Consider the following 14955-nt stretch of genomic DNA (forward strand, 5'->3'; position numbering starts at 1 on the left):
AAGACAGAGAGAGGACAACAGACAGAGAGAGAGGGAGGGAGAAAGAGAGAGAGAGAAAAAGAGAGAAAAAGATAGAGAGGGAGAAAAAGAGAGAGGGAGGGAGAAAGATAGAGAGAAAGAGAGAGAGAGAGAAAGAGAGAGAGGGAGAGGGGGAAGAGAGAAAGAGAGAGAGAAACAGAGAGAGAGAGAGAGAGGGAGAAAGAGAGAGAGGGAGGGAGATGGGGAGAGAGAGAGAAACAGAGAGAGAGAGAAACAGAGAGAGGGACAGAGAGTGGGAAGAGAGAAAGAGAGAGAGAAACAGAGAGAGAGGGAAGGGGAGAGAGAAAAGGAGAGTGACAGAGAGAGGGAGGGAGAGAGAGAGAAACAGAGAGCGACAGAAAGACACAGAGGGAAACAGAGAGACAGAGAGGGAGCAACTGGAAAGAAAGGCAGAGAGAGGGCAACAGACAGAGAGAGAGGGAGGGAGAAAGAGAGAGAGAGAAAAAGAGATAAAAAGATAGAGAGGGAGAAAAAGAGAGAGGGAGGGAGAAAGATAGAGAGAAAGAGAGAGAGAGAAAGAGAGAGAGGGAGAGGGGGAAGAGAGAAACAGAGAGAGAAAGAGAGAGAGGGAGAAAGAGAGAGAGGGAGGGAGATGGGGAGAGAGAGAGAAACAGAGAGAGAGAGAAACAGAGAGAGGGACAGAGAGTGGGAAGAGAGAAAGAGAGAGAGAAACAGAGAGAGAGAGGGAGGGAGGGAGGGAGAAAAGAGAGAGAGAAATTAAGCACCACAAACTCCACTGCATTGCCTGAAAGATAAAGGAGCTTGATGGGATGATAGGTTTTTGAAATGAAATAATTTCTCTCTACTTTGTCATCTCTTTAATCTGCCAAACAACAGAGTAGGAAGGGAACTTTGAGGTCTTCTAGTCCAACCGCGTGCTCAAGACTCTACAGTTTAAGTACCAAATGAGGGTCCAGCAAAATGACAGCTTTTTCAATTTTGTTCTTCCACAATTGTGTTTATCCATCCCGCCCCTCCTCCTCCTCCTTTTCCTCCTCCTCCTCTTCCTCCTCCTCCTCCTCCTATTCTTCTTCTCCTTCTCCTTTTTTAAAAAAGCAAGCAACTTCCAAATTCTTCCTAGAACTTCCAAGGAAATAAGGCATTTGGGAAAAAGCTATTCCGGTGTGGTGATCAATCGATCGATCCTGTCCCCCCAAAGGTGCTTTCCCCCCCCCCAAAAAAACAACAACTGGACTTTCTTAGCCTGAAGATGTTTTACTTCTCATCCAAGAAGCTTCTCCAGTTGAAGCAGCCGCTTCCTGGAACTGATGAAGCTTCTAGGGTGAGAAGCAAAAAGTCTTCGCAAGACGGGGAAGAAAACACCTAAGGAATTCCAGTTGTCTTTTCAAAAGCATCTTTGGGACACACACGACCCGGTTGAATCTTCATGTATCTCCGTATAGAAATAGAATTAGATTTGTTTGTCTGTTTATTCAAATTTTTATGCTGAGCAACTCACAACCAAAAATAACAAACCTATAAAAACAGTTTAAACACAATTAAAATAAGACCCATGCATACCATATATGGCTGGATCTCAATAGCATAGCTGCAGCAGTGTTTCGAAATAGTGTCTGTAAGCGATGTAGGTTACAAGCACCGCGTCGTCATTGAATTTCTCACTGCGGAGAAAGAAACTGTTGGGAACATTCACAAACGTTTGTGTACAGTTGATGGAGAATCTGCAGTCGACAGAAGTACGGTTAGTCGCTGGGCACAGATGGTGAGGCCATTAGAAGACAGAAATGGCTTTGTGACCAGAACAAGGAGTGGTACCGACAGGGCATACACGCCCTTGTGTCTCACTGGAGGAAGGACACAGAACAGGACAGAGATTACAGCGTTCCCTCGATTTTCACGGGTTCGAACTTCGCGAACAGCCTATACCACGGTTTTTCAAAAAATATTAATTAAAAAAATACTTTGCGGTTTTTTTCCTATACCACGGTTTTCCCCACCCAATGACATCATATGTCATCGCCAAACTAATAATTTTTGCAAATAAATAAACAAAAAATAATAATTATTGTTAATAAATAATTATGTTTGTAAATATCAGGATCACTAAGTGTCTTATTCAATGGTGAGTACCAGTAATAATGGTGAGTAAATGGTTGTTAAGGGAATGGGAAATGGTAATTTAGGGGTTTAAAGTGTTAAGGGAAGGCTTGTGATACTGTCCATAACCAAAAATGGTGTATTTACTTCCGCATCTCTACTTCACGGAAATTCGACTTTCGCGGGCGGTCTCGGAACGCATCCCCCACGGAAATCGAGGGAACACTGTACATGGAAAAAATAGGGAGTGTAAAAGAAACATCATTCTTTCTGGTGTGTAAGTTTCATTGTGTTCAAGAAATAATTGCTGAAGAAAAAAAAGTGGTGCATTACTTTCTGGGCGACCCTCGTATATAATAGGAATATATAGAAATAGAAATAGAAGAGGGTAAAATTGCAAAACCTGACATGTCTTAGCAACACGAACATGTTGTAAAGAAGGAGAACGTATAAATTTCCACATGTGTTTTTAACTCAAAAAAATGATCAATAAAAATGATTTTTTTAAAAAATTAAAAAATAGATTCTCCACGGACATCAGTCAATACTGTTTTTACGAGTGCTTTCCCACGGATTCGTATTCTCGTAAAACTCCGCCATTGTCCTCCTGGCTTCCTTGGCGATCCGCCGAAACCTGGAGATGTAGAAGACCACCAGGAGCAACAAGATAGCTTGGACCAGGATGAAGATGAAGAGGCAGATTTGGGCCACGAGAGCCACACCGCAATACCAGGATTGGCAGGTGGAGATGATCTCATCCTCGGACAGGTAGGTGATAATCCGGCCTTGAAGATGGGCAGGGGTCGAACACACCACGTTGCGATACAGGGTCCGGTTCTGCTGCCACTGTAGCCAGGAGCGGAGGTAGAGAATGTTGCAGGTACATTCCCAGGGATTCCCCCGCAGGTAAACGGCCTGGAGGTTGGGCAGGTTGTCGAAGAGACCTTTAGGGATGAAGGTCAAATAGTTGTTGTTGAGGTAAAGCTTGTGCGTTGAGGGCGAGAAGGAGAGCGGGATCGTGTCGTCCGTGAGATCGGTTGACATGCAGTCGACGACGTTGGCGGTGCAACGGCAAGTGGGGGGGCAGTCCGGGGCGACAAGAGGGAGGAAGATCAAGAGGAAGAGGAAGCCCACGAGACTCATCTTCTACCCTGAAAGACGTACAGAAATCAATTCAATGTAGTTTCAATTCAAAGTGTTGGCAATGACCTATAAAGCCCTACATCGGGCCAGACTACTTGTGGGACCGCCTTCTGCTGTATGAGGCCCAGCAACCGGTTAGGTCCCACAGAGTTGGTCTTCTCCAGGTCCCGTCAACTAGACAATGTCGCATAGCCGGGCCTAGGGAAGGAGCCTTCTCTGTGGGGTCCCCAGCTCTCTGGAATCAGCTCTCCCTGGAGATTCACACTGCCCCCACAATCCTCGCCTTCCATAAGAGCCTTAAGACTTATGTTAGCAGGTTGGGGCAATTAGATCTTAGCGCCTGGCCAACTAGAAGACCTCCAAGGTCCCTTCCAACCAATAATAATAATAATAATAATAATAATAATAATAATATAATGATAATTATGATGATGATGATGATGATGATGATGATGATGATGATGATAATAATAATAATAATAATAATAATAATAATAAGCAGCTTGGGAAGCGCCCGACTGGTGATGAAATACGAAATCCAGTATAGTGATCTTGTTTGCTGTGTTGTACTGACATAATAATAATAATGATAATAACAATAATAACAACAAGAACAACAACAACAACAACAACAACAGAGTTGGAAGGGACCTTGGAGGTCTTCTAGTCCAACCCCCTGCTTAGGCAGGAAACCCTCCACTTTTCAGACAAATGGTTATCCAACATCTTAAAAACTTCCAGTGTTGGGGCATTCACAGTTTCTGGAGGCAAGCTGTTCCACTGATTAATTGTTCTAACTGTCAGGAAATTTCTCCTTAGTTCTAAGTTGCTTCTCTCCTTGTTTAATTTCCACTCATTGCTTTGTGTCCTGTCCTCAGGTGCTTTGGAGAATAGGTTGACTCCCTCTTCTTTGTAGCAACCCCTGAGATATAGGAACACTGCTATCCTGTCTCCCCTGGTCCTTCTTTTCATTAAACTAGCCATGCCCAGTTCTTGCAACTGTTCTTCATAGGTTTTAGCCTCTTATCCGCTAATCTTCTTTGCCGCTCTTCTCTGCACTTTTTCTAGAGTCTCATCATTTTTTTTTTACTTGTTATTCTATATCCTATTTGAGTGATGTACATTAACGGCTCAATCAAAGCTTTATGTGGAAAGATGCAACACATACATATTGGGCATCTCCTTAATGAAAGAGACACGCCGTTGGAAAGATATTTGTCTATTATAATTATATATAATAGAAAATGTTTGAAATTGTAGGTTTATTTTTCTTTGCATATTGGTATTGTATACAAACAGATACTGTATTTCATCGATAAGCTTACTTTTCTGTATTGATCTAAAATAGAATTAGCTTTTTATTTTTGTATTAGGAAGACTTTTATAATAAGAGGAGCAATGGTAGCTCCTATATATGTTAAATGTTGTTAGTTCTGTCTGTGTTACATTTTAAAAAAATTCAATAAAAATTATTATATTAAAAAAGATATTTATTTATTTATTATTTATTTATTGGATTTATATGCCGCCTCTCTCCGGAGACTCGGGGCAGCTAACAGCAATCATAAAAAAGTGTACAATAGTAATCCAATACTAAAAACGAATTAAAAACCCCTTAATATAAAAAACCAAACATACATACAGACATACCATGCATAAAAATTGTAAAGGCCTAGGGGGAAAAGGAATCTTAATTCCCCCATGCCTCGAGGCAGAGGTGGGTTTTAAGTAGCTTACAAAAGGCAAGGAGGGTGGGGGCAATTCTAATCTCTGGGGGGAATTGGTTCCAGAGGGCCGGGGCCGCCACAGAGAAGGCTCTTCCCCTGGGTCCCGCCAAGCGGCATTGTTTAGTTGACGGGACCCGGAGAAGACCCACTCTGTGGGACCTGACTGGTCGCTGGGATTCGTGTGGCAGAAGGCGGTCCCTGAGGTAATATTTGTCTATCTAACAGGCTGAAGATCACCTCAAATGGTCCAGGCGAGCCATCCATTTCACCCGGTGACCAGAATTGCTCTATAAGTGAAAGAAAAGCTGTTGGAAACTTACCGCTCTGCATGTAGCGTCTCTCTGAAATGAGACTTGAAGGACAATTGGCTGGTAGAGCCAACAGCAGCAGAAGTAGGACTGATAACCTCTATGCGTGTTCCAGACAGATAACACATTTTCTCCTTAGTCATTCTCTGGAAATCCCTGAAAAGTTGCCCTCTGATGGGACCCTTTCTCCCGCCCCCTGCCTCCTCCTCTCCCCCAAGCCGACATCTCTGAACATCCCATTTCAAAAAGTCTTCAATGCAATCAATGTTGGAGTTCTAACAAAGCCTATTGATGGACCCCAGGAATTATGTAACATCTTGGTTTATTCACTTCATGATTGAATTAGCCAACTTTTTAAGTGCATGCAGGATATTGACCCATAGATCAGTGTTCCCTCTAATTTTTTTGGGGGGGGGGGCGGAAAAGTATAGTGTCTGAGCGGCAGTCCCTTCGGGACTGGGCGACACAAAAATAATAAATAAATAAATAAACAAACAAACAAACAAACAAACAAACAAAAAACCCACCCTGTTTTGCCTCAGAGAATTTCAAAATAAAATACTGTACTGTGTGTCTATAACAGTGAGCTCATAATAGGGCAACTCTATCAATATCAAAATGCCACTTAAATAGTTGAACTAGTTTCAAAGTAGATTTTGATTTTCTTTCTCTCTTCCTTACTCCCATTCTTTTTTTTCTCTTTTCCTTCCTCTCTTTTTTCTATCTGTTTCTCTCTCTTCCTCTCTTCCTCTCTCTCTCCTTCCCTCTCACTCTTTCCCTCTCGGCTTCTGGGCAGGTTTGGAAAACTCTGAGTTGATGATGATTTTTAAGTGAGCGATTGCTCACTGCTCAGCTTAGAGGGAACTATGCCATAGATGCAACCTGATGAGTTGCATAGGGAGAGGCATCCCCCAACCCAGCTAACTGGATTCAAACTAACCAGGTTTAATGGGTTAGGGTTAGGGAAGTGTGGTTGTAGCTCTATTGTTCTCATTGGCTTACTAATATGATACTGCCAATCATAGTTCCCTCTAAGCTGAGCAGTGAGCAATCGCTCACTTAAAAATCATCATCAACTCAGAGTTTTCCAAACCTGCCCAGAAGCCAAGAGGGAAAGAGTGAGAGGGAAGGAGAGAGAGAGGAAGAGAGGAAGAGAGAGAAACAGATAGAAAAAAGAGAGGAAGAAAAAGAGAAAGAAAAAGAATGGGAGTAAGGAAGAGAGAAAGAAAATCAAAATCTACTTTGAAACTAGCTCAACTATTTAAGTGGCATTTTGATATTGATAGAGTTGCCCTATTATGAGCTCACTGTTATAGACACACAGTATGTACAGTATTTTATTTTGAAATTCTCTGAGGCAAAACAGGGTGGGTTTTTTATTTATTTGTTTGTTTGTTTGTTTGTTTGTTTGTTTATTATTTTTGTGCCGCCCAGTCCCAAAGGGACTGCCGCTCAGACACTATACTTTTCCGCCCACCCCCCCAAAAAATTAGAGGGAACACTGCTGCCAATATTGTATCTCAGGTGGAAATTTTAAGAAATCTAGGGTTTAATTCTGTGACCAGGGATTCCCACAAAGTAGTTGTCTTTGCTTGCAGACTCTCCAACCTGGTTTACCAAGCCATCAGGCCCAGCTATATTCAGCTATTGTAGCTTGCAAACCATGTTTACGGTGTGTGATGACAGTCCAATTTGGTGATGGCCCGACTCTCTTTAAATTGCGGTTTAGTACAATGGGCAAACGCTAATAAACGAATCTGGATAGCTCATAAGGTCAGTGTAAAATGATACTTCATATGGTAACATGGTTTTATGATTTTATCTTGCAGATAACCAAAAACTCAAAGATGGGTGGGTTAGAAAGTACCAGGTAGACTGGGCAGAAGAGTGAAAAATTCAATATCTGATTTTGAGCAATCATTAATAAATGTTTGAGTTAGGAATAGTTTCAATGAAAGTTGCAAAAACCAGGCAGCATGGATAGTGGTGAAAGTATTCGATGAGGAGTAAGATTCAGGATTAAAGCCAAGCCCCAAAAAGGACAACTTCACAATGTGTTGCCACCAGTAATTAATCAATAAATAAAGGTATGCGAAGTAAGACCAGGATAACCAGCATGGATGGGGGACCACAGAGAGATGATCACCAATCCTGGGTGCAAATCAGCACATTAGCACATAAGTTGGCCTTCATACATTCCCCTTGAAGGTGTGACATACCTAGGGACTCGCACACCCACAGACACACAAACACACACACACACACACAAATGCTGTTTTTATACAATTTGGGTTTCAACCAGTGTTCCTTTAACCTTGACATCTTGGAGAAATATGGACCTCAGCTCCCTGAATTCTCCCAGCTCACTTTTTCTAACCAAATTCAAGCCAGTGACAAAGAGAATGCCACTCAGGTTAAATTTGCAACCGAGTGGGGGTCCTTTAACCCAAGATTGACAGCTGCCAACTGCAGGAGACAGGAGTGGGATGGGGGAAGCAGAGAAGCAAGTTGCTTTCTTTCGTGCCGAAGGGAGAAAAAATGTAAAATTTTGGAGCAGCTCAGAAGGCTTGCAAAAAAATTGGGAATTTTAACGTTTAAAGGACTGGGAGAAAGAAAACGAGGAACAGGAGAGTCATGTTATTAATAGCATTTTGGGTTGACAGACATCGAATTATGTTTGAGTTTGGGGGCTTTCTCCACCCACCCACCCTAAATTTTCTTGCCGATTGGAGCCAAGCCTAAAAAAGGACAACTTCACAATGTGTTGTCGCCCGATTAGGGGTGAGGGGGAAACGTTTTGGCCACAACAGCTACATACTTCCCGTTAGACACCCAAGGAGCCCACAGGCCCGGATTAGAAACTGCCTTGAAGGAAGAGCAAAAAATAAAATATGCCATGAAAATGATAATTGGCAACTGCAAGAGTTGTGGTGGCATGGTAGCTGGAATTCAGTACTGTAGATTAATTCACTGCTCACTCCAGGAGTTCGATTCTCACCGGCTCAGGGCTGACTCAGCCTTCCGTCATCCTTCCAAGGTCGGTAATATTAAGGACCCAGATTGTTGGGGGAAAGAGGCTGATTCTGTAAACCGCTTAGAGAGGGCTGGCAAGCAATGTGAAGCAGTATATAAGCCTAAGGGTGATTGCTATCACTATTCTTCCTTTTCTTTCCTTTCCTTCCTTCCTTCCTTTTTCCTTCTATCTATCCATCCTTCCTTCCTTCCATCCATCCATCATTTCCTCCCTCCCTCCTTCCTTCCATCCTTCCTTCCTTTCTTCCATCCATCCATCCATCCTTCTATCTATCCTTCCTTCCATCCATCCATCCTTCCCTCCTTCCTTTCTTCCATCCATCCATCCATCCATTCTTCCTTCCTTCCTTCCTTCCTTTCTTCCATCCATCCATCTATCCTTCCTTCCCTCCCTCCTTCCTTCCTTTCTTCCATCCATTCATCCGAATTGACTCTGCCTTCCAAGGTTGGTAAAATGAAGACTCAAGAATCATTGTTGGGGCCAACAGGCTGACTCTGTAAACCGCTTAGAGAGGGGTAAAAGCACTGTGAAGCGGGGTATAGGTGCTATTTCCATTGCTATTGCCTTTTCTTTCCTTTCCTCCTCCTTCCCTTCTTTCCCTTTCCTCCTTCCTTTCTTTCCATGGTGCAGTGGTTGGAACATGATATTGCAAGCTGACTCTGTCTGCTGCCAGCAGTTTGATCCTGACCGGCTCAAGGTTGACTCAGCCTTCCATCTTTCCAAGGTCAGTAAAATGAGGACCCAGATTGTTGGGGGTGAGAGGTTGACTCTGTAAAACTGCTTGGAAAGGGCTATGAAGCACTGTAAAGCAGTATATAAGTCTAAAGGTTACTGCTATTCCTTCCTTCCTTCCTTCTTTCCTTCCTTCTTTCCTCCCTCCCTCCCTTTCCCTTCTCTTCCCTTCTTTCCATGATGCAGTGGTTGGAATGTGATATTGCAGGCTGACTCTGCCCACTGCCAGCAGTTCAATCCTGATCAGTTCAAGGTTGATTCAACTTTCCATCCTTCCGAGATCAGTAAAATGAAGACCCAGATTGTTGGGGGCGAGTAGTTGACTCTGTAAAAACTGCTTAGAGAGGGCCGTGAATCACCGTGAAGCGGTATAGAAGCCTTAAGCGCTATTGCTATTGGTGGAATGTGAACGTCTCAGAACCAAGAGAACCATAAATTAAACTTTACAACCTTTTTTCGAGTGGTCATTAGTGTTTGTACTTATGTATTGTTTTTTTTTAATTCTATGTTGGAGAAAAATAAAAAAATTTATTTGGAATTAAGCAAATGTAATGATCATAAAGTACCGGTAAATGTCTGAGTTGCATGGGATTGGGTAAATTAGATTAGATTAAATCAAATCAAATTAAAGCAAAACCATTGCTCCAATATAGTGCAGAAAACCAGAAGTAAAAGCAACTGTTGTAAAATGTGGTCGCATGACTGCAGGGGGGGAGCAACTCTCAGAACTTCAAATCCAGGTTGTAAATTCCTCCCCGCCGTCAGAAGTTTGAATGGTCACTCAGGAACCGGTCATAAGTCAGGGACTGCCTGGAAACCCCAAGCTCCTCATTCTGAAAGGTTTTGAACGAATGACAGTTCTATTCCCTAAAAGGATGGGGCACCAACAGGAATAGAAAATGATCCCCCGGCCCTCTTTATTCTTTCTGCGTTGCTGGCTTATTTCTCACAACTGCATTTTGCCTTCTTTTTTTAAAAAGACCCTAAACTACCAGAAACATAGAAACATAGAAGACTGACGGCAGAAAAAGACCTCATGATCCATCTAGTCTGCCCTTATACTATTTCTTGTATTTTATCTTAGGATGGATATATGTTTATCCCAGGCATGTTTAAATTCAGTTACTGTGGATTTACCAACCACGTCTGCTGGAAGTTTGTTCCAAGGATCTACTACTCTTTCAGTCAAATAATATTTCCTCATGTTGCTTTTGATCTTTCCCCCAACTAGCTTCAGATTGTGTCCCCTTGTTCTTATGTTCACTTTCCTATTAAAAACACTAGAATAAGGGGACACAATCTGAAGTTAGTTGGGGGAAAGATCAAAAGAAATCCTCAAAAACCAGTTCTTAAGTTAGTTCTCCCCTAAAAGGATGGGGCACCAATAGGAATAGACCATGATCTCCACCTCTCTTTTCTCCTTCTGTTTTGCTGGATTTTTTTCTCACAACTGCATTTCAAAGGCAACATTTAAAACAAGAAAAAAAAATCAGTTATTTGGATGCGATCGATGATAGAGACACACAGCTTGTTTCTGCTTATTTTTTTTTTCTCTTTACTTCTTTCGATCAGTTCAGGTAGTAGCAAACATTATATTAATATTCAATCGTTATCCTCAATTTTTAATAAAACGGATATATTTAAAAGGTCTCGCGTTTCACGACGACGAAATATCCCACCGAATATTTACAAAAAAAAATATCGGAACGATGCACCAAGGAAAGCCAAACGCAATGCCAGAGCAACAGAAAGGCAGAATTGGAATTCGGAACCAGGAGGGGCAAGGCAGGGGCCCCATGGAGTGAGGAGTAGGGGGGAGCAGAAAAAACCCACGCCACGAAGAATATTCCCCACAAAGAGACTTCCTAGGGGAAAAAAATCAATAAATAAAAGGCATGCGAAGTAAGGCCAGGGATAACCAGCGTGGATGGGGGACCACAGAGAGCTGATCACCAATCCTGGGTGCAAATCAGCACATTAGCACATAAGTTGGCCTTCATACATTCCCCTTGAAGGTGTGACGTACCTAGGGACTCACACACCCACAGACACACAAACACACACACACAAATGCTGTTTTTATACAATTTCAACCAGTGTTCCTTTAACTTTGGCATCTTGGAGAAGTGTAGACATTAGCTCCCTGAATTCTCCCAGCTCGCTTTTTCTAACCAAATTCAAGCCAATGACAAAGAGAATGCCATTCAGGTTAAATTTGCAACCGAGTGGGTTTTTTTAAACTCAAGATTGACAGCTGCCAACTGGAGGAGACAGGAGTGGGATGGGGGGGGGCAGAGAAGCAAGTTGCTTTCTTTCATGCCGAAGGGAGAAAAAATGTAAAATTTTGAAGCAGCTCAGAAGGCTTGCAAAAAAATTGGGAATAGAAGGATAGAAGGAAGGAAAGAAGGAGGGAGGGAGGGAAGGAAGGATGGAAGGATGGATAGAAGGAAAGAAGGAAGGATGGATGGAAGGATGGATGGATAGAAGGAAGGACAGAAGGAAGGAGGGATGGATGGAAGGAAGGATGGATAGATGGAAGAAAGGAAGGATGAAAGGAAGGAAAGAAGGAAGGAGGGAGGGAAGGAAGGATGGATGGATGGAAGGAAGGAAAGAAGGAAGGAGGGAGGGAGGGAAGGATGGATGGAAGGATTGATAGAAGGAAGGAAGGAAGGAGGGAAGAAAGGAAGGATGAAAGGAAGGATGGAAGGAAGGATGGATGGATGGAAGGAAGGAAGAAGGAGGGAGGGAAGGATGGAAGGAAGGATGGATAGAAGGAAAGAAGGAAGGAAAGAAGGGAAGGGGGAGGAAAGGACGAGGAACAGCAAAGTCATGTTATTAATGGCATTTTGGGTTGACCAACATCGAATTATATTTCGGTTTGGGGGCTTTCTCCACCACCACCCCTAAATTTTCTTGCCGTTTAGTCTCCAGATAACATCATCCACTTGGATTGGGGGGCGCAAAGATTATAAAATGCTGAATGTAACACAGTTTGGTGAAGAAACGAGGGAGTGAATGTGCCTTACTTTCTTATTTTAGAGTAGTTTGTCGGCACAGGAAAGAATAAGTGTATCTTTTGTCAACAGGGCACAAAAATACTTTTTTTTAAAAGCATCCAGCTCTTTATATACGCATTGCTGTAGAGGGGATCTTTATCTCGCTTCAACAGGCCAAAGTGTTATCATTTCCTCTTGCTTTTAAAAAAATACAACACACATACACACACACACACAAACACACACTGCAGAGAAACACAGAAAACCAAGAAAAGTCTTTGCAGCACCAGGTTGGCAAGGAGAAAACAGCGGAAAAATAGGAGGAAGGAGGCAAAGTTCCTAGCATTTCGGGTAGGAAGTCCAGGGATGAAGAGGCAAAGTTGGGTTCCTAGTTAGTTCACTCAGCGATGACGTCACAGAGCGGTTCTGTTGACATCTCCGCCATCTTGGATTTTGCTTCTGCTCATGGGCGGAAGCTAATTTTTGCTTCTGCACATGCGCAGAAGCTATTTTTTAAAAAAATTGCTTCGTGCGTACAGACGCGACTCTGAACAGACCAGCAGCAAAGGGATCCAGAGCCCGCCCCTGATGTAGGGATATTAACGCACCCTAATTTGCAACTTTTACACAGCCGTGGGAAAAAAAGAATTTAAACTGGGTTTCCCTGGGTGCATTTTATTTTAATTTAATTTTTATTATTTTGCTGACAAGGAACATGTGATGAAGCTTAGTAACTTTATCCTGTTGGGTTTTTTTTTAATCTTCAAGAGATGAACTACGGAGAGGGGGAGATTAGGTTCTATTTGGAGATGCTGGCAAGCTATGAATTAATTGCTTTAATTAATTAAAGTAATATATTTAGGGTGATGGGCCAGTTATTGTTTTTCTGTCTTTCTTTTTTCCTTCCCCCACCTGGGTTTCTTTCCTGTTTATTTCTTAAGAGATGAATTTAAGTGGAGAAAAGTTCAGGTTGTATTTGAGATGCTATGAATTAACGTAAACTTTTTACTTGCTGGATTGATGAGGAACATACTCGTTCTGGTTTTCCCTTTCTTTTAATTTAATTTAGGCTTCTTCCTAAAATTATTAGTGGTGAAGACTACAAAACCCACAATGCACCAACGAACCAAGCTTCTCCTACAGGGAGTATTTATATGTCACAAGCTCCAAGGGAGCCCCCAAAACAACTTTTGGTTCAAGTTTTGTTCCTGCTCAGTGAAAATTTGGACAATCTGCAGATTGTCACCCAAGCCACTTAAGAATCAATGCAGATTGTTTTTATCAGTGGATCCTGTTTTTGCCTTGTGTTTGGCAAGAAGGGAAATATAGATTTGCAGGCAAAGACAGGGCAGAATCTCAAGGCACAGATGCAAAGCTTGGTCAATTGAAAAAAAAAATCAGCCAACTAGGGAAAAAATACTCTCTACATGGGGCTACCTTTGAAGAGTGTTCGGAAACTACAGATCGTGCAGAATGCAGCTGCGAGAGCAATCATGGGCTTTCCCAGATACGCCCATGTCACACCAACACACCAAAGTCTGCATTGGTTGCCAATTAGTTTCCGGTCACAATTCAAAGTGTTGGTTATGACTTAGAAAGCCCTTCATGGCATCGAACCAGAATATCTCCAGGACTGCCTTCTGCCGCACGAATCCCAGCGACCAGTTAGGTCCCACAGAGTTGGCCTTCTCTGGGTCCTGTCGACGAAACAATGTCTGGCGGGGCCCAGGGGAAGAGCCTTCTCTGTGGCGGCCCCAGCCCTCTGGAACCAACTCCCCCCAGAGATCAGAACTGCCCTCAAACTCCTTGCCTTTTGCAAACTTGTAAAAATCCACCTCTGCCGTCAGGCATGGGGGAATTGATTCCCCCGGGCCGTATCATTTTATGTATGGTTTGTTTGGGATGCATGACTGTTTTTCATAATAAGAGTTTTAAACTGTTTTTTAACCATTAGATTTGTACTATGTATTGTTGTTGTAAGCCGCTCCGAGTCTCCGGAGAGGGGCGGCATACAAATCTAATAAATAATAATAATAATAATAATAATAATAATAATAATAATAATACTCCCAAAATTTTGCATTCTGACTGTTGTGGTTAGCTCTAGCCCAGCTCCTGCCCCAAGGACTGTGGATGTGGGGGAGACATCCACATGCTGCAGGCCTGTTTTGCCCCCAGTGGAATCTGATGATGAAGGCTCCTCTGACCAAGAAGACATGAGTGACAGGGAGGAGGAGAGTGGGGCAGACAGCTTAGAAGGAGATCAATTATCTAGCTCCTCCTTGGATTCAGAACAAGAGTTAATGATACAGCCACGCATGCGGAGAGTGATGCATAGGCAACAACAACTGAGAGATTATTATCAAAGAAAATGAGGCCACCTGTGGTTGGGTGGGGCTGTGGTCATTAGTGAGGCTGCTATAAATAGCAGCCTGTGGGTTTGGCCATTGTGGAGGATTATCTGATCGTTGTGTTTCATGACTGCTTTACTGACTTTGACATTTTGCTTGCTGATTTTTCCCTGCTTTGAAACTAAACCAGAGCAAAGTGTGTTTCACTTTGTGAAAGAAGAAGGACTGTGAATTACCTCACAGCTGCAAGCTAAGTATCACAGGACTGATAAGGGACTTGTATAAATTACCAGTTTGTTTGGAGATGAGTGCTCTTTGCTATACAAAAAGAGGGCTTGGTTTAAGTGACTTTTAATTATAAAGAACATTGTTTTGAATTTTCAAACGTGTGTGTGTCTGAAATTTGTACCTGTGAATTTTTGGGAGGATTCTACTGGAGAGCCCGACAGAACACGGACCAGGCGGGGATTGTGCATACCGGCTGCTACCCATCGATGCAGCTTCTGAACATGAAAGCAAAATCTCACATGAGGATGAGATTTCGCCAATTTTGGGCGATTTCTTTCC

At 42.6% G+C, this 14955-nt stretch overlaps 2 protein-coding genes across 3 annotated transcripts in view; both read right to left on the reverse strand.

Moving 5' to 3' along the window:
* Positions 1-1455: 1455 nt before the first annotated feature.
* GP1BB (glycoprotein Ib platelet subunit beta) lies at positions 1456-5374 on the reverse strand. Its single transcript, XM_070762165.1, has 2 exons — positions 5288-5374; positions 1456-3248 (listed from the first exon to the last, which is right to left on the reverse strand). Exon 2 carries the CDS (start codon positions 3238-3240, stop codon positions 2635-2637), a length of 606 nt encoding a protein of 201 aa, XP_070618266.1. The 5' UTR covers positions 3241-3248; positions 5288-5374; the 3' UTR covers positions 1456-2634.
* Positions 5375-14726: 9352 nt separating this feature from the next.
* The window catches only part of SEPTIN5 (septin 5), a 27380-nt gene continuing 27151 nt past the window's right edge, over positions 14727-14955 (reverse strand). For both annotated transcript variants that reach the window (XM_070762845.1, XM_070762846.1), the window contains exon 11: positions 14727-14955. This exon is cut by the window's right edge and continues 942 nt beyond it. The gene's annotated coding sequence lies outside the window, so the exon portion shown is untranslated.

Source organism: Erythrolamprus reginae, chromosome 10, assembly GCF_031021105.1.
Source record: "Erythrolamprus reginae isolate rEryReg1 chromosome 10, rEryReg1.hap1, whole genome shotgun sequence".
Classification (NCBI taxonomy): Eukaryota; Metazoa; Chordata; class Lepidosauria; order Squamata; family Dipsadidae; genus Erythrolamprus; species Erythrolamprus reginae.